This window comes from Talpa occidentalis, unplaced genomic scaffold (genome assembly GCF_014898055.3).
Source record: "Talpa occidentalis isolate TD23 unplaced genomic scaffold, MPIMG_talOcc4v2.1 talOcc4.4, whole genome shotgun sequence".
NCBI lineage: Eukaryota > Metazoa > Chordata > Mammalia > Eulipotyphla > Talpidae > Talpa > Talpa occidentalis.
In genome coordinates this window covers 126,493,859-126,517,054 of record NW_023604295.1, presented here as the reverse complement: position 1 = coordinate 126,517,054, position 23,196 = coordinate 126,493,859, and the positions used below count along the sequence as shown (strand labels likewise).

The following is a 23,196-nucleotide window of genomic DNA, read 5'->3' as shown; positions in this document are numbered from 1 at the left end:
GTGAAGACTAGGGAGATAAGTATTCCAGGCAGTGGGAACAAGAACAAAGCCTCTAAATGGACTCATGCTTAGCTTGTTGCAAGCCTAATAAGAAATCAGGAATGGGGCCTCCCCGGTGGCGCAGCGGTTGAGCGCTGGGTTGCGAAGCTGCCCGCAGCCTCTGCGGCGCCAGTTCGATCCCCGGCTGCTCCTGGCCACCAGAGGAGGGTCCCACATGGCGCGCAGACCTCTCTTGCCGCCCGCTGCTCCCCTCAGCAATGTACTTCGGTCCTTCTGCCTGCTCTGCTCCCCGCTCTGGCTCTGGTGAGTTCTCTCACCCTCCCGCGCTTCTGACTGTACCCAGTGCATGTATAAACAAAACAAACAAATAAATAAATAAATAGAACATGCCTCTATATAAAAACAAAAAAAAAAAATTTAAAAATTAAAAAAAAAAGGAAATCAGGAATGGCTATAATAGAGTAAATAGCGGTGAGACGAGGCAGCAGGCAAGCTCTGGTCTTATAGAACATTGTTAAGAAATGTGGAGGGACCTCCCTGGTGGCACAAGGGGTTAAGCATCCGCAGTATGAAGCAACCTGCAGCTGCTACAGCTCTAGTTCAAGCCCTGGTCAGGGAGGTGACCCACACAGCAAAGCAGACCTCTCCTGTCTTGCCCACTGCTCCCCCTCAGCAGTGTATTTAGTTGATCTGCCTGTTCTGTTCCCCACTCTGTGTCTGGTGAAGACTCTCAACCCTCCCCCCGCACCTCTAGCCAACATGCAGCTCTTGTATGAAAAATTTTTTAAAAATGTGGATTTTGAGTGTGGCAGGAAGCCATTGGAGGGTTTGAGCAGAGTGCTGTGACCAGATTCCCTTTGTTAAAAAGGTCACTAGCTGCTATGTGGAGAATAAATTTAGGACAAGAAAGGAAGGAGAGTTGGGGCCATTTTAGAAGCAACTGCAAAGGTGAGAGATGATGGTAGTTTTCAGTAGGAGAAAGACTGGATTTGACATGGATTTTGAAGATTGAAGTTTATGGACTTGAATACATGTGACTAATTTCAGTGCATTCATTTTTTTTCTTTCAGTCAATAAAAGAGTTCCAATCAGAAGAATATCTTCAGATTATTTCAGAAGACGAGGCATTGAAGATAAAGGAAAATGATAGATCACTTTATATCTGTGACCCTTTTAGTGGCATTGTCTTTGATCACCTCAAAAAGGTTTGCTAACTTAAAGTATGTTCCTTCAACAGTCTGGTTTCTGTTTTTGTTTTTTGTTTCAGTGGGCATAACTTCTTTGCCGATGATACAAATTACTAATACCAAGGAATTCTTCAATTTGGGAGATCAGAATGTTTTTAAAGGCTAATTATGTTACAGTAGGCATTTGATATATGTAATTTTTATATTTCAGGGACTGAACTTCAGTTAGTGTAAATGAACCTTTATAGTAATGATGCATTTTAGTGAAATTTTACTGTTCTTAAACCCAGTTTGATTGCATGTTATTTCAGGGAGGTAGACCGCAACATAGTGCTGTGTTATTCACTGTCTTATGTGCTGTTGCACACAGAATTTTAGTGCCTCTACTTTGTATATGATCTGAAAATTATATGCTAAGAGGAAGTTTTTGGGTGATGAGTATTGCTAATATACCAATGAGCTATCTTATTTTTTTTTGTTGTTGATTCTAGAGTCTACTGACTCATTACTTTTTTGGTGTCTGGACAAGAGAGAAGCATTGAAATAAAAGTAAACTGGCTGTAATTCCATCCAGATTACAAAGAAGTGATTCTTGTTTGAAGGAGAAGAAAACATAGAAGAGTAGGTAGATGCAGTATCTGTATAATTTATGGAAGGTCTGTGCCCACCTTTGCCAAAAGCATTGTTGGTCTTACCCTCCTTTTGGAAATAACACTACTTGTCAGACAGAGACAAAAAGAGACAAAGCATCATCAATTTACCTTTCTTATGGCTGACCCAAAAGATAGTAATCATTTGCCCTCATAGATATTTAAATCAGTCATGCCTGGTGACTTTGCGTGGTGACTTTGGCATAGCATGTGGTGACTATAGGCCTTTTAGTCAGGCTTGAATATGCCGATGTTTGAGTAATGTTGCTAGCTTTGTTAATTATCAGTGAAAATAAAGTCTTTTTTTTTTTTTTTTTTTTTTTTTTTTTTGAGTAGCCTGCAATATCTTAGACATATTTGTGGGTCTTCCTGGGAAAGACAGAGTATTTAAAATACAAATGTGTAGGTATTGCTATGATTAGATTTTTGGTGACATAGTAGGTATATTAGAGTGGGGTGTATAGATTGTTACATTTTCAAACTGCTTTATTGACTGGGTGCTTTATTTGAAAAGTGTGTGTTTATTTTTTTCTAATTGTTAGAGCATGAAATTGTTACTCATACTCCCTTATTAAGAAGCATTTGTTTCAGAGATTAAAATTTTGAGGGCAATTTTAATTGAGTTTGGCTCTTAGAGCTTATTTCTTTTTTTTTTTTTTTTTTAAAGATTTATTTATGCATACAATAACTGGCCAGAGGTGAGGGGGTTGGGTAAGAGGGTTCACCAGAGACAGAGTGGGGAGCAGAAGAGACAGACTGACTGAAACACACTGCTGACTGAAGCAGCAGGCGAGATGGAGAGGTCTGCTGCGCCATGTGGGTGGCTCCCTGGCTGGCCAGGGATCGAATTCATGCTGCAGTGGCTGTGGATAGCTTCACAGTGCTGTGCTTAACCCCTTGCACCACCAGGGAGGCCCCCCTTAGAGCTTATTTCTATTGATAGCCTACATTGTTTGATATGCTTTTGGTTTGTGGGTGGGTGAGTGTACATATGTGTGTGAATTTAATATGTAATGTGTGAGAAATTATCAATATATAATGGTCTTTATTTTTTCTCATAACAATTTGTTGATTTTTTACAGTGGTCAACTTCTATAAAGAATTGGTCATCATTACAAAATTAAATGTTTTAAGATTGGAGGTCTTTTCCTATTAACTCAGTAACCTTTTTCTTTCTTTGTAGCTTGGCTGCAGAATTGTTGGTCCTCAGGTAGTAATATTTTGTATGCACCACCAGCGATGTGTCCCAAGAGCTGAACATCCAGTCTATAACATGGTTATGTCTGATGTAATAATATCTTGTACAAGCCTGGATAAAGATAAAAGGGTAGGTGTTGAGAGGAATATCATAATCAATATATCTGTTTCCATAGTTAATTTTTCACTGTGTAGGAGATGCCTTGAAAGATCTTCCACTTAGTGTTCATGACTTATTTCAAAGTCAGAATACAACAGTGTATTGCCTTTTTTTATTTTTTAATAAATACAGTGAAATTTATTGTATTGAAAACCAGCTAATTGAAGATTTTTGTTTAGATTTAAAAGCAAACTCACTTTTTCTTTACATTGTCAGTGAATGTTTTTAAATTACTTATATTTTTCCACCATGTATATATATATAATTCATATACTTTCAAAACATGTACAGTAAATTAAAGTATATTGTATATTTATAAAGGCAGCATTGTTTAGTGAATTCATGGACTCGAAAGAGGTAAATATAGGAAAATGTATCGAGGCAATTTTTTTAATTTGTAATTCATATATATCTTATTTCCATAAGATAATTTGATTTAACTTTGTAGTGATAAGATGTACTGTGCATTCATACTAACATCAAAAGATATTTATAGGATTTTGTATTAAAAATGGAGGAGATATTTGCTTCAGTACTAATACTGTGTTTTCTTTTGGGGCTATAGGAAGAAGTTCATAAATATGTACAAATGATGGGTGGACGTGTTTACAGAGACCTTAATATATCAGTAACTCACCTTATTGCAGGAGAAGTTGGTAGCAAAAAATACTTAGTTGCTGCAAACCTAAAGAAACCTATTTTGCTTCCTTCTTGGATAAAAACACTTTGGGAGAAGTCACAAGAAAAGTAAGAAAAACATTTAAGTCTTCCAGATTTTAAAAACTATCCATCCAATCGCTTTGATATGAGTGTTCATAGGGTAGGTTTTATACTATTCTTTTTATATTTGCTACTGAGGAACAGAAATGGGGTCCTTAAGCTTCTTTAGGAGCAGAACCTGCAAACTTATTACTAAGGTATAAGGTGATAGGCAGAATTGGCTGTGGGTTTAGCATTAGTTACAAGAAATGCTTTGATAATTGTTTTCAAAATAGTTGAGAAAATCTGGGGCCTCTCTGGTGGTGCAAGAGGTTAAGCACCGCACTATGAACAATCCGCAGCCTCTGCAGCACAAGTTCAATCCCTGGCTAGCCAGGAAGCAACCCACATGGCGAAGCAGACCTCTCCTGACTAGCCCGCTGCCACCCTCAGCAGTGTATTTCATTCAGTCTGCCTGTTCTGCTCCCCACTCTGTCTCTGGTGAATCCTCTTACCCCTCCTCCCCCCACATCTCTGGCCTGTACCCCAGCTCTTGAATGCATAAATAAATCTTTTTTTAAAAAAAAAAAAAAAGTTGAGTGCCCTCCCCGGTGGCGCAGCGGTTGAGCGCTGGGTTGCAAAGCTGCCCACAGCCTCTACAGCACCGGTTCGATCCTCAGCCACCAGGAGAGGGTCCCACATGGCGCCCAGACCTCTCCTGCCGCTCGCTGCTCCCCTCAGCAGTGCACTTCGTCAGTCTGCCTGTTCTGCTCTCCGCTCTGGCTCTGGCGAATTCTCTCACCCTCCCGCGCTTCTGACTGTACCCCAGTGCTTGTATAAATAAATAATAAATCTTTATAAATAAATAAATAATTTTAAAAAGATGAGAAAATCATTGTAGCAGCTGTAGCTCATGTATTACATTATTCTTCAATACTGTGTCCATTCGTTAGAGAGTAAATTAGCCATATTAGTGGTCATACATATTACCCTCCCAAAGGAATATTAGCCATTCACTAAGATGATCTTTCAGAATGTTAAAATTGAGTCCACTTTCAATACCTTGCCTTAAGTAAGGCAATAGATACACATAACGCAACAGGATAGATAGCATCCCTGCTATCGTGGAATTTAGAACCCATTTCAAGAAAAGAGGTACTATTTCAAGAAAAGTACCACTGTTTGAATTTAATAGTCATTTTTCTGGTCTTTTTAACATCTTCTAGCACATCCTAACTTTATCTCCATATTGACACCCTCACTCCCAGCCTAACTTACTTCATCAGCATCTGCCTGGCATGCCAGCAATAATGAAATTTTTGTTGGTATTCTCCCCCAAATCACTGCTCATTACTCAGGTAGTATATTGGAAGAATAAAAAGGCTGTTTTTCTAATAGGTGTCCAAAGCCCCTTTGAATTTTTTAAAATCCAAACTTACAGCTTTGAAAAATATACCACTTTGATGAGCTTAAATATGGTTACTAAAATAAATATTTTCCCATAAGTTTTATTTGAAAAAATGCCTCTATCCAAAACACTTTTTACTAGAGGCAATGATACTGAGCTAGATGAGCAATTAGTTAAATTTAGACTATATTTGTTTCCCTTCAAAATGATTAAAATCATAAGAAGTGAGGAAAACATGAGTGGTATTTCTTTTTTGTCATTGTTCTTTTGGGAAATTTTTAATGATCTGGTATGTTTAATGTATTAATTGTCTTTCTTATTTTTTCCCCCACAGAAAAATAGCTAGATACACTGATATAAACATGGAAGACTTCAAGTGTCCTATTTTTCTTGGTTGCATAATCTGTGTGACTGGCTTATGTAGCGTAGACAGGAAGGCAGTTCAGCAGCTTGCACTTAAGCATGGAGGTCAATACATGGGACAATTGAAAATGAATGAATGTACACACCTCATTGTGCAAGAACCAAAAGGTAAAGCTGTCTTTAACAAATGGAAAAATGCAAAGTTTTCTTTAGTGTTTAACATTTTAAGATCTTCACAGATAGTGTTTCCCTCTGATGTGGCATAAATCTAGCATTCCCCACAACCCCTCCTAAAATCTTGCAAAGATAGAAAAGGTATATGACTCCTAGTATTTATCCTGGTCATTACTTAAGAGACAAGAATTTTGGATGAATAACAAGAATAGATGTAGCTAAGTTACATGTCTTTCTAATGACAAATTTAGAAGATGTGGTTTAGTTTTTAATTGAATAAGTTTCACTAGATGAACTAAGTTTTAACTTGAAAGCTGTATCTTACAAAACATGAGTTTGGGGCCTCCCTGATAGTTCAAGGGGGTAAGACGCAACCTATGAAGCTATCCGCAGCCATTGCAGCTTGAGTTTGATCCCTGGCCAGGGAGCTACTCACATGGCGCAACAGACCTCTCCTGACTCTCCCGCTGCTGCCCTCAGCAGTGTATTTCAGTCAGCCTGCCTGTTCTGTTCCCCACTCTTGTCTCTGGTGAATCCTATCACCCTCACACCTCTGGCCTGTACTCCAGTTCTTGTATGTATAAATAAATAAATCTTTTAAACAAAACAAAACATGAGTTTGTTAAAGATACATTACAAATAAGAATTCCTTAAAATTGCTATTAATTTTGGAGATCTGTAACCTTTCTGGAGAATATTATTTTACCAATACCCTAGTATATATACTAGCTAATGAGAGGAGGATTTTATTTTCGTTTTCATTATCTTTTGTCTATACTGTTAAGCTACCTAGGTAAGTAATAAAATTAGGAAAATAAATTAAGATTAATTAATGATTATCCTTAATCAGAACTTTAGGTATGGCCAGTTAACATTACAGTTGTCAATTGGTTTGATAACCGCTATTGATTTTCCAAATCTAAAAATGGTTCCTCTCTCGGTCACAAAATTGGGGGGGGGGGTGTGGAGAGGAACTTTCATGTTGTTATTTACTACATATTCATCTGTTTCTTTTGATACTATTTTAAAGTAGATTATATTAAGGATTTTTTTAAGATAATGAAAAGTATTTTAAGTGTATTTGCCTATTTGCCTATCTTTCTTGTACTTTAGAATCCTCTTGCTATAGTAGTATATTCAAAACTAGTGGTTTTTATGTTGCAAACATTTACATTGTTCAGTCATTTTATAGTCTTACTGAAACCACATAATTCTGAAATGTATCCCCATTTTACAGACTAGGAACTAGTTTAAAGAGTGATAGAGTGATGGAGGCTGTGCTCAAACCACTTTAACATTTCAGTTACCCCTCCTCCCTTGTCTCTGGAATTTTATAAAAGATCAGTACTAATATAATGTGTATTTATGCAATATATAGGAAATATAAATGATTGATAATGTACAATAACTGCTTTTTGACATACCATGTAGCATACTACTTAAAAGAGTAATTGTTGATAACTGATTTTGTTTCAGGTATTTATTTTTAACCTGTCATAATTTGAATGTATCTGCAAAAATAGAATTTAATGGTTTGCATTTCTCTGTTAACGTGATAGGTCAAAAATATGAATGTGCCAAGAGATGGAATGTACACTGTGTGACCACACAATGGTTTTTTGACAGTGTTGAAAAAGGTTTTTGTCAGGATGAATCTATGTACAAGACAGAGTCTAAACCAGAAACAAAGACTATACCTGAGACTTCAACTCCTATTGGACAGATCAATGCAATTGCTAGTAAGTCTCATTGGAATTACAGTAAGAAGTTATTTTTAAGAGAATCATTTTATTATGTTAAGAATTGATTTGTTACAGGCTCGCCAAGGTACAGAATTATTATTTTCTTGCTCTGTATTAAGGCATAATTATATAATGAAATTAGCCAAACTATATAAAAATTTTGTTCAGAACTGCTCCTGACATTTCTCTTTATAACTGATGCATACTTTCATACCCCTGATACAGTGCAAAATATGATTAAAGAAATTCAGAATAGTAAAAAAGGTTTAAAGGAATTTTTTATATCTTGACTGATGTGCATATATTAGTACATGTTCATACTAGTTTGCTAAAATTGTTACGTATCTATTATATATCTGTATTCATATAAAATTTAAAAGTTTCTGTTTTGTAGGCTCCATGTTGGCAATTTTGCAAATGTAAATTTTTTTTTCAAATGTAAGCTGCCAACTTTAGGTTTTATTTGGGCGCAAACCACTATTAAGAAAATGTATTAAATGTATTTTTATTTGAATAAGACATGAACCTTAGTTTCATTTTCCCTTTTCATACTTCACTATCAAGATGTTATTAAAAACATTTGAATCTTACATTTGAATGTTATTAAAAACATTGGAAATTCTTCATAGCCCTTTGTTTATAAAAAAGCTGTAGGAAAATAGGTAATCAGTTATTTTATCTCCATAAACTTATACATCTTTGTTTACTATGTAGGTCGTACTCTTTCAGATGTCAGCCATATTTCCAACATCAATACAAGCTGCATAAATGAGTCAATATGTACTTCAGTTCTTAATAGCAAAGTAGAGCCTACACTTGAAAATTTGGAAAATCTGGATGTCAGTGCATTTCAAGCACCTGAAGATTTATTAGATGGTTGTCGGGTATGTCTTTATTATGTAATAAGTGATAATATGTGTCAGTACTTCCTAGCATAACTTTGAAAACCCTTCAAACTTCAGCTTCCTTGTTATAACCCTTGTTATATAACCCTTCATGCTAGCTAAGCAGATACATTCATTAGGTCATGTCCATCCTTTAGATGTCAGGGTGTATCTGCCTGGGATTTACTTTCTTTTTTTTTTTTTTTTTTTTTTTTTTTATTATTATTTTTTTTTATAGAGGCATGCTTTATTTATTTGTTTTGCTGGTTTGTTTGTTTGTTTTGTTTATACATGCACTGGGTACAGTCAGAAGTGTGGGAGGGTGAGAGAATTCACCAGAGCCAGAGTGGGGAGCAGAGCAGGCAGAAGGACTGAAGTACACTGCTGAGGGGAGCAGCGGGCGGCAGGAGAGGTCTGCGCACCATGTGGGACCCTCGCCGGCGGCCGGGGAGCAGCCAGGGATCGAACCGGCGCCACAGAGGCCGCGGGCAGCTTCGCAACCCAGCGCTCAACCGCTGCGCCACCGGGGAGGCCCCTGGGATTTACTTTCATCTTGTCATCTTTCAAAGTTCATATAAGCTTTTCACTCTATTCTGAACCTTTCCAACTACATTAATCTTTCCATGTTTGGAGGGTACTTTCTGAACTACTAAATGAATTTTTATTTATGACTACTTTAAAATGTTCATAATATACTAGACACTGTGCTAATCATTTCATATATATACATTTTTTTTAAAGATTTATTTATACAAGCACTGGGTACAGTGAGAAGTGCAGGAGGGTGAGAGAATTCACCAGAGCGGGGAACAGAGCAGGCAGAAGGACTGAAGTACACTGCTGAGGGGAGTAGCGGGCGGCAGGAGAGGTCTGCGTGCCATGTGGGACCCTCCTCCGGTGGCCGGGGAGCAGCCGGGGATCGAACCGGCGCTGCAGAGGCTGCAGGCAGCTTCGCAACCCAGAGCTCAACTGCTGCGCCACCGGGGAGGCCCCATTTCATATATATTATTACTGTGTTGTATAAAACTTTCAAATTCCCACAAATAAGTCTAAGATGATTGTTACCCTGAAACTGAAATATGAAGGATTAAAATTCTTTTCAGTAACCGATATTAAGTAGCCAGTAATCTACTCCAAAGCCTATATTCCTAAACTTTAGGCATATTGCTTTGCCTCATATCTCCATTTATTTTTTGTATATAACTAAATTATAAGTGCTTTATAGAAACATCACATGCAGTACGTCTCCCAGAGTTACTTAATATATTCCTATTTGTAGAATGTGAAGACTATGAATTAATTCTCAAAGACTAGCAAAGATTTAACCCTGTTTTGCTAGGAAAGGAAATTCGGGGTCTCCCTGGTGGCACAGGTTAAAGACAGCACTGTCAAGCTATCACTAGCCACTGAAGCACAAGTTCGATCCCTGGCTGGCCAGGGAGCAACCCACATGGTGCAGCAGACTTCTCCTGCCTCGCCCGCTGCTCTCCTCAGCAGTTTATTTCAGTAGATCTGCTTGTTCCGCTCCCCACTCTCTCTGGTGAATCCTTTTACCCCCCCATACCCCTGGCTGACGCCCCAGTTCTTGTATGCATGATTAAATCCTTAAAAAAAAAAAAGGAAATTGGTCACATCACCTTATCTTTCTGTACTTAAAATAGTTACCAGTTTATTGGCAGAACAGAAAACAGCTTGTATAATTAGACTATACTAATTCTGGTTGTGAATTATTTTTTACTTATGGGAAGTACGTGATTCCTAATTTTTGTCAAAATATATTCCAGTAATAGAGGTTATTTAGTTTGGGATATAAATACAGCTAGAAATACATGTGCATTCCTAAGAAAATTTTAAACAACACATATATATATATTTATGCATATAAGAACTGGGTATAGGCCAGGGGTGTGGGAGTAAGAAGATTCACCGGCGACAGAGTGGAGATCAGAATAGGCAGATCTTCTGAAATACACTATTGAGGGAAATAGCAGGCGAGACAGGAGAAGTCTGCGTCGTGTGCATAGCTCCCTGGGTGAGGATCAAACTTATGCTACAGTGGCTTGATAATACTGAGACTTTAACTCCTGTACAACCAAGGGAGGCCCTACATACTAATATTTAAAAATACATTATTGCATATGTTATCCTTAAAGCATATGCTTAGGTCTTAGATTTAAATTTTCTTGTTTAAATCAATTGTGCAAACATACCTCAATTTAGAGGGAGGAAATTGGTTTAAAGTGCCTAAGTAACTTGCCATAGTCACATGGTGGATCATTGTCAGCTGAACCAACATTTGCATAGTTTTTCTGAAGTCAGACATTTAACTCCAGTTTATTTCTGTAATTACTTAAAAATTTACAAGTAGTAAGAACTTTACAATTTAAGAAGCAACCTGTATTTTAGAAGTTGCTGTGATATTAAATTCTGGCTTCTGTTTCATCCAAAGCCCAAAAGTACTTACCAAATAAATGCCTGCTGTGAAGGATAAAGCTGCTATGGAATTTTGCTATGAAATGCAAAATTTCAAAGTATACTCACTTCTTAATATATCTTAAAATATATATATATAAACATATACAGTGGATTTAGATGCTTTTAGTGACTATGTTTCTGTTGAGATACCATCTTAAATACATTGAAGTATTTTCTTTCTTTACAGATATATCTTTGTGGTTTTAGTGGCAGAAAACTGGATAAACTGAGAAGACTTATTAATAGTGGAGGTGGAGTTCGTTTTAACCAGCTCAATGAAGATGTAACTCATGTTATTGTGGGAGATTACGATGATGAATTGAAGCAGTTTTGGGATAAATCAGCCTACAGGTTTTACCACTTTTTAATTCAAAAATTTTTTACTATATAATGATTTTTCTTAAAATTCCATGTGCATGTAATTATGGAAACTGCATTGCAGGTGGGATATGACGTGTTTATACTTTAAATTAATATATAACTATGTACTATTTTTGTAGGCCTCATGTTGTGGGAGCAAAATGGTTGCTAGAGTGTTTTAGTAAAGGTTATATGCTTCCTGAAGAGCCATATATCCATGCTAACTACCTGCCAGTGGAAGTTCCAATTTCAGATCAACCTGAAAGTAAAACAGCCCTCTTGAAAAAGAACAGCAGCTTCTCTAAGAAAGACTTTGTTCCCAATGAAAAGCCTGAGCAAGCTGATGAAGATTTACTCTCTCAGTATGTCAATAATAACTCAACAGGTAAGAAAAAGAAGATTAGTATTCACAGTCATTAAGAAGTAACTTAGTAGTAGAATACACATATATATGTGATTTCTGCTGGGTTTTCTAGATTATAAGTTAAATTAACCTTTTTCTTTAAGTGTTAACATTTATTTGCTGAACAGGGTAAGGCCAAATTGTTCTGAACCCTCTGACCCCACTTCTCTTCAGCCCACCAGTTTCATTGCCATCTGTTTTGTATAGAGGCATCACTTGGTCTGTATGTGAGTTTGTAACTGCAAGAGCTTTTATTTTAACCTGTAACAAATGCCTCTTTCTTGGTTTTTGTGATCTTTGATACATACAGTGCTACACTGTGGATTGCCATCTTGGGATGTAGTCTTCTTGGTATGGTTCAGGAAATTGCCAGTGAAGAATTGTGAGCACTATTTCTCTTTAACAAAAAACTTATGTAGTATTTAATACATTCAAAAACACAAAAAGAATATACCACTTTGCCAAAAGCCTCTTGTGGACCACTCCCCATTTTCTTTATGGTTTACATGTATATATGTAAACTATATATAGACTATTTCTATATATAAACTATGTATTATATAGTTTACATATATACATGTAAACTATAAATACTATTTTAATTCATCTATACTGGCTCAGCTGAGTACCTCTGCAAGTATCTCCCCTCAGTTAAGAGTGTGATTCCTCTTTAAAAAAGGGTATAAATACACACATTTTATTGGCCTCATAGTATCATGATCATTATATGAATGTAAAACACTTAGGCACAGTATCTGTATAAACAAAGGATCCCTGAATAATGTCCAGACTTGTCAGTATCTAGACTTGTCAGCATCCTATAAAGCAGTACTCAGCATACTTTTTTAAAGAGGATTTATTTATGCATACAAGAACTGGGGTGTAGGCCAGAGGTGTGGGGAGTGAGAGGATTCACCAGAGACAAAGTAGGGAGCAGAACAGGCTGATATACTGAAATACACTGCTGAGGGGAGCAGCGGCGAGGCAGGAGAGGTCTGCTGCGCCATGTGGGTCAGCTCCCTGGCCGGGGATGGGAGTGCTACAGTGGCTGCCAGCTTCTTAGTGCTGAGACTTAACCCCTTGCGCCACTAGCAAGCCCTCAGCATACTTTTTTTGTAAAGGGCTGTAGAGTAGATATTTTAGGCCTTGCCTGCTGCATCCTGTCTTTGTCACATTCTATTTTGTTTGGTTTTTACAACCCTTTAGAAATGTAAAAACATACTTAACTCACAGACTGTGGGCCCAGTTTGACAATTCCTACTATAAAGTGTTACCTTCCAACACAGCTCCATGAGAGTTTTAAAAAATACGCTAAGGTTTTCTTAAGCTAACCTTGATTTACAATGTTTGCTATGTATTAGGGGACTGTGTGTTTCTGTTTTTGACATTTATATTTTTATATAGCTATGTTTTTTTCTTCTGCCATTTCTCAGCCAGCTTTACCTAAAGAGAAATGGTTGAGATCATTTCCTTGGGTCTTTGATCAATTGTTCTGTTAGGAAATGTGTAGAGAAGCTAAGTTGAAACATTTTAGGAATTTATTGAAAGAGAGGTAACCACACATGGGCCCCCTGGTGGCACAGGGGTTTTTCTCAGCGCTATCAGGCAATCACCAGCCACTGCAATATGACTTCAATCCCTGGTCGGTGAGCTAACACACAGTGGTGCAGCAGACCTCTTCAGTCTCACTTGCTGCTCCTCTAGGCAGTGTATTTCAGTAGATCCACCTGTTCTGCTCCCCACTCTGTCTCTGCTGAATCCTCTCACCCCTCCCCCATACCTCTGGCCTACACTCCAGTTCTTATACACATAAATAAAAAGAAATCTTTAAAAAAGAGAGAGATAACCACAAAATTCTCTTAATGCATTTGTATATTTACTTTCATGTGAAGAGCCACTTAAGCTTTTGTTACTTCTGTTTTCCCCTTCATATTTTCTCTGTTCTATTATCACAACTAGTTTTGTAACAAAACAGGCTCATGAAACTTCGTAATTTTCAACTAGGGTTTCTAATCCATTAGCAGTAAATTAGAACAATAATATGATTGTTGTTGTCATTTCTAATGGAATATGGCTTACTGATAATATTCTTAGTAACCCAGAAGATGAGATGGATTTGTATCCTTTGTTGTGTACTTTTAATGCCTTAGATTTCTAAATAAGATCACTATTCTCATGTTATACTAAAGTCTTTGCTAGGAAATAAACTTTAATTATATGATAAATTATATGTTAGAAAACATTTCTTTTTCTCTTGTAGTTGAAGCTTCGAGGTCTGAAGTTGAACCTTTTAGTGATTCTACTTATATTTCTCTGCAAGAAGAAAATCAATCTTCTGTCACTCATTGCCTCCCTGACACTTCTACAGTAATTGAAGGTTTATTTAGCCAAAAGAGTTTCCTTGTCTTGGGTTTTAGTAATGAAAATGAATCTAATATTGCAAATATCATAAGAGAAAATGCTGGAAAGATTGTGTCACTTCAGAGTAGAATTGTTGCTGATTATGCGGTGGTTCCTCTACTGGGTTGTGAAGTAGAAGCAACAGTGGGAGAAGTTGTTACAAATACTTGGCTGGTAAGAAAATACTGTACTAGTTAAAATGTAGTATTGAAAGCTATCTGAGTGCCAAAAGTGTTAATGTTTATTTCTTTACAAAAAAAAATTTATATATTTATGTATATAAGAACTGGGGTACAGGCCAGAGGTGTGGAGGTGAGAGGATTCACCAGAGACAGTGGGGAATAAGACAGGTAGATTGACTGAAATTCACTACTGACAGAAAGGGAGACAGGAGGTCTGCTGCACCAGGTGGATTGGCTCCCTGGTTGGGGATTGAACTTGACTTGTGCTGCAGGGGCTGCTGATAGCTTCATAGTGCTGAGACTTAACCCCTTGCGCCACCAGGGAGACCCTGTTAATGTTTATTTCTTATGCAGCTCAGTTTAGGTAATTTGGTATTTGGGTTTGAATACTGTTTGGATTTTGCTTTAACAAGAGAAATTCTAAAATATGAAGATATCTAAGCTGCTTGGTCCTAATCCTGGTAGAGGTTATTGTTTCCCAGAGGCCACAACAGCAACATTCCTCTTATGATTTTATTCCTGGTTATTTCATACTATTTCACTCTTCCTTTTTTCTCATAATCAAAATATAACTTGCACTTTTGTATTAGTCCATGTTTTTGGCTTATCACTGGTAATTTCAGCATTGACTTTATAAATTCCCAAAAATCTAGAAAAATATAAACTAATATAGTAGAAGAAATTAAATTTAAAATAATATTCAGTAACTTCAGTGATTATCTGACTTATGTATTTCTTTAGATAAAATTTGAAATGTATTGAGAATGAGCATACACAAGTTTATATTAAAGTAAGCTTGCTTTTCATCTAAACCAAAATTAATACTACTGCAATTTAACCAATGCTGACTGCTGGTTGCTTATTCCTGTAGTTTGATATTACTGTTTCTTTTGTGTTAAAAGGTAACTTGTATAGACTATCAGACTTTAATTGATCCAAAGTCAAATCCTCTCTTCACGCCAGTGTCAGTAATGGCAGGAATGACTCCTTTAGAGGAGTGTGTCATTTCATTCAGCCAGTGTGCAGGAGCAGAAAAAGATTCTTTGACATTCTTAGCAAATCGCCTAGGAGCAAGGTATGTAGTGTTTTTAATTTTATGTTTTGACTTATTGAAGCACATTCAAGTTAAAATTCACCTGGGTGCTTTTTATAATGTTAATGGGTCATATGTAGTATCTATCTGTGTAATGTTTTAATGTGTTTGATGAGAGGGAGAGCTGGATACCTGGTGAATGTTAAATAATATTGTTAAAGCTACAGGCATTAGTGGTTACCTACCAAGAAAGGGGATATTTAAAACTGATAAATTGGCCAGTATTGAATATTGCTTCTTTAAGCAAAGTTCTCTTCCATGTGCCATGTGAGTGATTTGCCCTTTTTTTGGTATACACTTGTTGTTCCTCTGGTTTTCAACAAGAAATAACTAATGTAAAGTGGGAGTAATGAGTCCTTTGGGAGAAAGAAAATGCATTTTAAAAGTTACTTCCAAAATCCATATTGTCCCAACCCCTAAATGAACATTAAATGGTGGCTATTTATAAAAGTAATAGAAACTGTAACATCAGTAAATGTAAATAAACTCAACTTTTTTACATTAAAAATTCTTTTAGATTATGTTGTGAAGCAACACTTAAAATGCTTTTAAACAAGGCATACCTAAAACAGTGATTCCAAATATTTGGGGAAATAGGATGGGCAAAGTTAAGTAAATGCAAAAAAAAAACAGAAGAAGTTGCAGTTTTAATGACAAACAAATTTGGGTTCACATCAAAAGGCATTAATTAAGAAATAGAAGAGCACTGTAAATAGTGAATTTACACAGAATATAAAATAGTGAGAACATGACTATCACTCATTAAACAGAAGCAACTGGAAATATAAGGTAGAATCAACAGAAAATAATTTACTTGTGGAAGACTTTCATTCTCATTTTTTACCTGATGACAAGGCAAATAAAAAATAGGGAAGGACATAAATTTAAATAGCATATTTAAATATCTACTATGGCACAGTAAACCTGCCTTTCAAATGCTTATGGAACACTATTTACCTATAAAGAAAATGACCCAAAAAAACCCTTGGTAAATTCCCTAAAGTAGAAAGAATGCAGACCATTTCTCTAACCACAGTACAAAAATCTAGAAATGAGTAGTAGCAATAGAATATGAAAAGGTATCAGTAAAACATTTTAATAATTACTGGTTCAAAGATAAAAACAATTTATAAGCCTAGAAATCATAACACAATGATAGCAAGCAACCCTAGTGCCCAGATTGTTATCTTAAAAATACCATTTCACACTCAAAGATAATCTAGCTAAAAATAGTTAATCTAGATCTGGGTTAGAAAATGTATCTGCATCTGGATCATTTTGTCAGATGAGATAGCAAGTACATTATTAAAGACGATCAAGGAGTGGGCCTTTGTGGTGGCACAAGGGGTTAAGTCTCAGCATGATGAAGCAACGAGTAGCCACTGCAGCACAAGTTCAATCCCTGGCCAGGGAGCTAACTCACATAGCACAGCAGACTTTTCTCTTGCCCACTGTGCCTCTCAGCAGTGTATTTCAGTAGATTAGCCTGTTCTGCTCCCCACCCTGTCTCTGGTGAATCCTCTTCCCCCTCCTCAGGCCCCTCCCACACCTCTGGTCTACACTCCAGTTCTTGTATGCATAGATAAATAAAATATATCTTTAAAAAAAAAAGACTATCAAGGAGAGTTGTTAAAAGGACCTCCTTTATCCAAAGACAAAAAAAGTGTCATTGGAGATGATAGTGGCAATGGATTTGACACATAATATTTATATCATGACTTCATAATAACATCAAACTAAGTTAATTGATTGCTCTTGAAAAATTGCTAGGATAGGAAACCTTTATTTAGAAACTGGTAAATAAAGGGAAAGGATCAAGTATCCTGCCTTTTATGTACAATCTGTACCAGAGAATGAGAATAACAGATGAACAGAATTTCCCTTTATAGAGGTATTCCAGCAAATTAGTGAAAAGGGAATAATAGGTGAGCTCCTAGTAAATGAAAATCTATGCATTGAAAAATCAATAAGCACATAATAAAGAGACAATTAAATGTTATGTGCCCACTGACAAAGAACACACCTTGAAGTAGTCTTGCAAAAATAATGAAACCTTAATTTAATGAAACCTCTAGATTCAAGTACTGATTTATGGGGAACATAGAAAAATACCATGTTCAATTATACCACAGTAATACAATCAGCAAAGTCCACATTTAGACACAGCACTACATTAAAATGATCCACTATTTGCAACAAGTATATATTAAGGTATTGGGGGAAAAGAAAAAACTATAGCTAAAACAAAAAAACTAATTGTAGTGTCTGAGGATGTACTGATAAAACTAAACTAAAGATAAAACTAAAGAAAGGTAAATGAAGTGATTACCATAAGTAACCAAATAGTGACTACCATTAAGAACAGAGGGGTTATAAATGGCGAAGAGGGCACATTTGGAGGTCCTGGAGTATCTGGCAAGATTCTTTTCTCTGACGTGGGTGATAGATGAAGATTTTTACTTTACTGTAATCCTTTAAATTATTTAACTCATATTTGAATTATGCTAAAGAATGAAAAGCTTTTTGAAAAAAATAGAAAATCTAGGAAATAACAGTAACAAGCAAGGCAGACTCAGTGAGGTAGGACTAAGGCATTGCTCATCAAAAAACTCAGTAAAGTGGCAAAGTAGGAAATTAAATTACAGAAATCATTGACCTTTGTATATACAACTAGTAGAAGAGCTAATGAAAAAGGCTTTGTACTAAGTTTGCAATAAAAGATAAAATACCCAGCAATAAGTTTAACATGAAACCTGAAAGAGCCACAGAAACTCCTATACTGTTGTTGAGGAAAACAAAAGATGTAGAACATCTTGTAAAGGAAAACTAAACATTATAAATGTTAACGTATAACTTTAAATATCCAAATAAAAATGCCAACAAACTTTTTAGGAAGGACAATAAGCAAACTAGTTCTTAAATTCATAAGAAAAGACTAGCAAACAAGAAAATCATGAAAACTCAGGAATAGCATAACTGGGATTAACCCCAATGGTTATTAAAATATATTTTGTAAAACAAAATAGTGTTGCTGTATAAGTAACAAAGTCCAGTGAATAAACACAAAGTCTGGAAATAGACTCAAATATAAATAGGGATTTAGTATATGATACAAGTGGCATTTCAAGTTATTGAGGAGGGTAATTCATTCAATAAATAGGATTCAATAAAATTGGAATCACATTTCATACCAAAGTAAGTCCCAAATGGATCAGGGGGTTAAGTGTGAAAAATGATATCATGAAAACTCAAAAACATGAACAATTAAAAAAATTGTAAAAGTGGGAAATTAGAATATAAAGCTCAACTATCTTACGTTTTCTGCCCCCTTTTCTCTATGTTCAGTAGCTTGTGATGTTGAACAAAGCAAATTCTCTATCTTTTCCTAGGTTTTATCTTTGTAATATTTTATAAGATATTAACACATCATAAATATTGAGAAGATCAAATGAGATTAGAATGAAATGCTTTGGAAAATTATGATAGGCTAAAAGGATATGTGTTACTCAAATGCTTTCTTTGCTCTGTGCCTCCCTGGAGGAAAGGGCAAGGTGGGTGGGTAATGACCGAGTAGAGCTTAATGGTATCAGTACATTTTTATCTTAGAGTAAGCATTTTTAAGGAGATTAGCTTAAGAAATAGAATAAACCCACTTTTAATCATTGTGTATTTTCTCATACTTAGTACTCCAATGATATTTTCATATTAGGAATTTTGTTTTAACTTGCCAACTAATTTCAATCTTTGCATGCCTTTAATACAACTTTCAGTGTTCAAGAATTCTTTGTTCGCAAATCCAATGCAAAGAAAGGCATGCTTGCTAGTACACATCTTATATTGAAGGAACCAGGTGGTTCTAAATATGAAGCTTCTAAGAAGTGGAATTTACCAGCAGTTACTATCGCTTGGCTCTTGGAAACTGCTAGAATGGGAAAGAAAGCAGATGAAAGCCATTTTCTGATTGAAAATTCACCTAAAGAAGGTTAATATTTCTATTCTTTTATATATTTTTTTTTTTAACAATTTGATGATTTCTGTGATGTGACTGTGTCAAAATTTGTTGTTAAAAAAGGTCTTTGATTTCTACTTTCTACATTGGGTGCAGTGAGTGTCAAATGCATAGCACAAATGTTTGCCTCTTTTCTGTACTATAGAGGGTAGGCACAGTCTGTAAACTAGAGGATACAGAACACACTTGATATAGGATGTAATTAATGTGCTCTCTCTTTGTCTCATCTTTGAACCTTGCGTGTCTAAACTTCCCTCTAGCCTTCCTCATATTTGCCTGTTGTTCTTTGTTATTTTTCAATTCTCAGTTTGCTTGTCACTTTCCCTGAGGATCCTTCCTTGACTCACCAACTATGGTCTTGCCATTACACCCTGTTAACTTTCATGCCTCCCGGCTCAACTATAAGCTCTGAGAAGGCAGGGATTGTGCATGTCTTGTGCACATATATTTCTATTGTCCACCATTGGGTCTGGTATGCAGCAGCCATCTAATAGATGAAGAAAGGTAGGAGGCATAGGTGGAGAGGACACAGTAGCCCCTTGTTAGATGATGGCATCCCTGGGAAAACTTCAGGGGCAAGTCAGCAGCTTAGGAACAGGTCTCAAAAATATTACTTATCAAACAGGCTAGAAATTTTACAACTGAGACAAAAGTGATCTTTAGGTCATATTAAAATTTCATTAAAGATGTTCTAAAAATTTGACTGTCATTCTTGTGAATATATATAATTGGAATTTTCACTTTACTCTGCCCTCGATTGAGATGGCTTTTGTTTTCACAATTTAGTAATTCTGAAATTATAATTATGAGGTTTATTGAGACTATTTCAAGTTAATGGCAAGATGAAGCAGGAAATCTAATTTCATTAATTACTTCACATTCTTATCTAGCTCAATCTGTATTTTAATACATCATTTGATATGTTTCTTGGAAAGTGGATATAAAACTTTGTGGTTTAAATTGTACTTGAGGGCCTCCCTTATGGCACGGGGTTAAAGTCTTAGCACTATCAAGCTATCGCCAGCCACTATAGCATGAGTTCGATTCCCAGCCATAGAACTAACCAACATATGACTTGGTAGACCTCTGTCTCAGCTGCTGCTCCCCTCAGCAGTATATTTCAGTAGACCTGCCTATTCTGTTCCCCACTTTCTCTTTAGTGAATCCTCTCACCCCTTGCACCTCTGGCCTATACCCCAGTACTTGTATGCATAAATAAATAAAAATAAATCTTTTTTAAAAATCAAAGAATATTGTACTTAAATTCACATGGAAACTATAGAGTATTAAAAACATCAGTTCTTGTGTTCCTCTTTAGGGAAAAAGAGTGGTTCAAATTTCTTTCTTTTCATTTTAAATCTCTAGAACGAAGTTTGGAAACTGAAATAACAAATGGAATGAAACTAAATCCAGATACTCCAGAGCATCCTATCACACAACTGGAAACTCACAGAAAAACAACCATTACACCATTAGATATGAACTGTTTTCAAAGCAAAGCTTTTCATGCTGTGATCTCACACACTGGACAGGCTCCAGTCTCCCCAGCGATGGGACAGCGACTTCAAAAGGAGCCCTCATTACATCTGGATACACCATCAAAATTCCTGTCCAAGGATAAACTCTTCAAGCCTTCCTTTGATGTGAAGGTAGGATTTAAAGGAAATGGTCTTGGAGTTATCAGTTGTGTAGTTTATGAAGTTAGCACTCCAAATTCTAGGGATATTGGTAAATAGATTTATATTATTGAGTCCCAGTATATACACAGGATTTGGGTAGTGGAGAGATACATAGTATGAAGTCAGGATGTGCGACTTCAAATCCTGGATCTGTCATGAACTGTATGTGACTCCAGGCAGATGATTTAACATACTTGAACTTCTGTTTCTGGTATACAAATAAGATAGTGATACTTTCTCTGAAAACTCGGATTCATCATAAGGATCAAATGAAATGATAAAATAATTAAACTATAAAGTGATATAAACATTATTTTAATGCATTGATTCTAGTAGCTAGGCATGTTTTTCTGAAAATGTCTATTGTCATTCCCCTAGACTATGACTTTGTTTGATCATCTGAGCAGTGTAGTATGACTCTTCTGAAAAATTCACAAATCACGGGCTAATGTACCTTTCTCAAATGGTTTCCTTTCACTTACCGAAGTATGATTTTCTTCACTCTTCCTTTAGTAGCTTTTGACCTTTCGAGTAGATACTTTAAAAAAAAAAAAAAAAAACCATTTTCTGGTTTTTTTTTTTAACCCATGGACCTTGGCAAAATTATTTTACCAGTTTTTTGCTCATGGGATATTAAGCATTAAAATATTGCCTAATAGGGCCTCCCCTGGTGACGCAGCAGTTGAGCGCTGGGTTGCAAGGCTGCCCGCAGCCTTTGCAGCACCAGTTCAATCCCCGGCCACCAGCGAGGGGCCCACAAAAAAAAATAAAATATTGCTTAATATCCCATGGTCCATTTTGAAAAAAACTTACTATAAATTTATAGATGATTATTCAAGAAATAATATAAGCTGGTACCTGGGTCGGTGTTTTCCAACAAATCTTTGCTTAGAATTCCAGTGACCCATATGAAAACGATTTTAACATGACAAACTCAAAATCTTAGCCATTCACATTAACCCTCTTCTGAGGTGACATTTTGTACTGAGTTACACTCTGCTCCTTATACCATGAGAAATAGAAGAAAACCCCTGGTTTGGGAACTGATATCTAGAAAACAGTTCTCTGTGCTGCTTTTTAAGGCAAGTCAGCCTTCTTTAGGTTTTATCATTCCCATCTATAAATTAGGGCGTAAGTTTAGATGCTCTTTTAACATCCCACAGACCTCAGAGTCTTTGAATAGTAAATGAAATTACAATTCTCATAATAGATATGTTTCCAGTCATTCATACTAGACTTCTTTAGATACCTTCTATACAAAGTTGCTATTTCTGAAAATAGTCTTAGTGAAGGTACAAAACACAAGTAAGGGTTTCATTGTTTTATTTTTTTCCCAAAAATATTCTTGTTATTGATTACCTCTTAAAGTTGAACATTGATATTTTACAAAGTTCTTTCTACTGTCCCCCCTTCTCACCACCTCTCCCCCTCCGTTGGAATTAAGTTAAACAAATATTACTTGGTTAAAACAGGCAAGTTTTCACTATTCTTTCTTCAGATCAAAGGAATTATCTTTTCTTAAAATGCAGCAGTTCTGTTGTCTCTGTTTTATTATTGCCTTTTTTTTTTTTTTTTTTTATAGAGGCATGCTTTATTTATTTGTTTGCTGGTTTGTTTGTTTGTTTTGTTTATACATGCACTGGGTACAGTCAGAAGCGCGGGAGGGTGAGAGAATTCACCAGAGCCAGAGCGGGGAGCAGAGCAGGCAGAAGGACCGAAGTACACTGCTGAGGGGAGCAGCGGGCGGCAGGAGAGGTCTGCACGCCATGTGGGACCCTCCTCTGGTGGCCGGGGAGCAGCCGGGGATCGAACCGGCGCCGCAGAGGCCGCGGGCAGCTTCGCAACCCAGCGCTCAACCGCTGCGCCACCGGGGAGGCCCTATTATTGCCTTTTAAACTCCCTGTAGCGTTACATGGATCTCTTGAAGCAGTCCTTCATACCTCATTAACTTGTTCATCATATTTATCTCTATACATTTTCTCTGAATTCTTAGGAGAGATCTCAGGGTTGTTCTTCAATTTGATGTTTCATTTTCTGAAACATTCAGTTTGCTCTTCACTGTCCCAACTGTTTTTTAAATTCCTGGGATTACAGAGCATACTGTGTTTGTTCACTCAGATGAAAACAGGTC

The 23,196-nt window shown here is 36.3% G+C and overlaps 1 protein-coding gene across 5 annotated transcripts in view; it reads left to right on the top strand.

Annotated features, from left to right (window-relative positions):
* The window catches only part of TOPBP1 (DNA topoisomerase II binding protein 1), a 103,334-nt gene that overhangs the window by 59,719 nt on the left and 20,419 nt on the right, over positions 1-23,196 (top strand). For 3 of the 5 annotated variants that reach the window (XM_054701014.1, XM_037526295.2, XM_054701013.1), the window contains exons 3-14: positions 1,071-1,205; positions 3,021-3,164; positions 3,760-3,941; positions 5,636-5,832; positions 7,398-7,577; positions 8,295-8,464; positions 11,127-11,290; positions 11,440-11,684; positions 13,963-14,276; positions 15,187-15,359; positions 19,148-19,359; positions 20,752-21,035. In XM_054701014.1, the coding sequence (XP_054556989.1) occupies positions 1,071-1,205; positions 3,021-3,164; positions 3,760-3,941; positions 5,636-5,832; positions 7,398-7,577; positions 8,295-8,464; positions 11,127-11,290; positions 11,440-11,684; positions 13,963-14,276; positions 15,187-15,359; positions 19,148-19,359; positions 20,752-21,035 (2,400 nt within the window). Of the gene's footprint in view, positions 1-1,070; positions 1,221-1,678; positions 1,809-3,020; positions 3,165-3,759; positions 3,942-5,635; positions 5,833-7,397; positions 7,578-8,294; positions 8,465-11,126; positions 11,291-11,439; positions 11,685-13,962; positions 14,277-15,186; positions 15,360-19,147; positions 19,360-20,751; positions 21,036-23,196 lie in introns of those variants that run through there. The other 2 variants (XM_054701015.1, XM_054701016.1) reach the window with 2 other exon arrangements.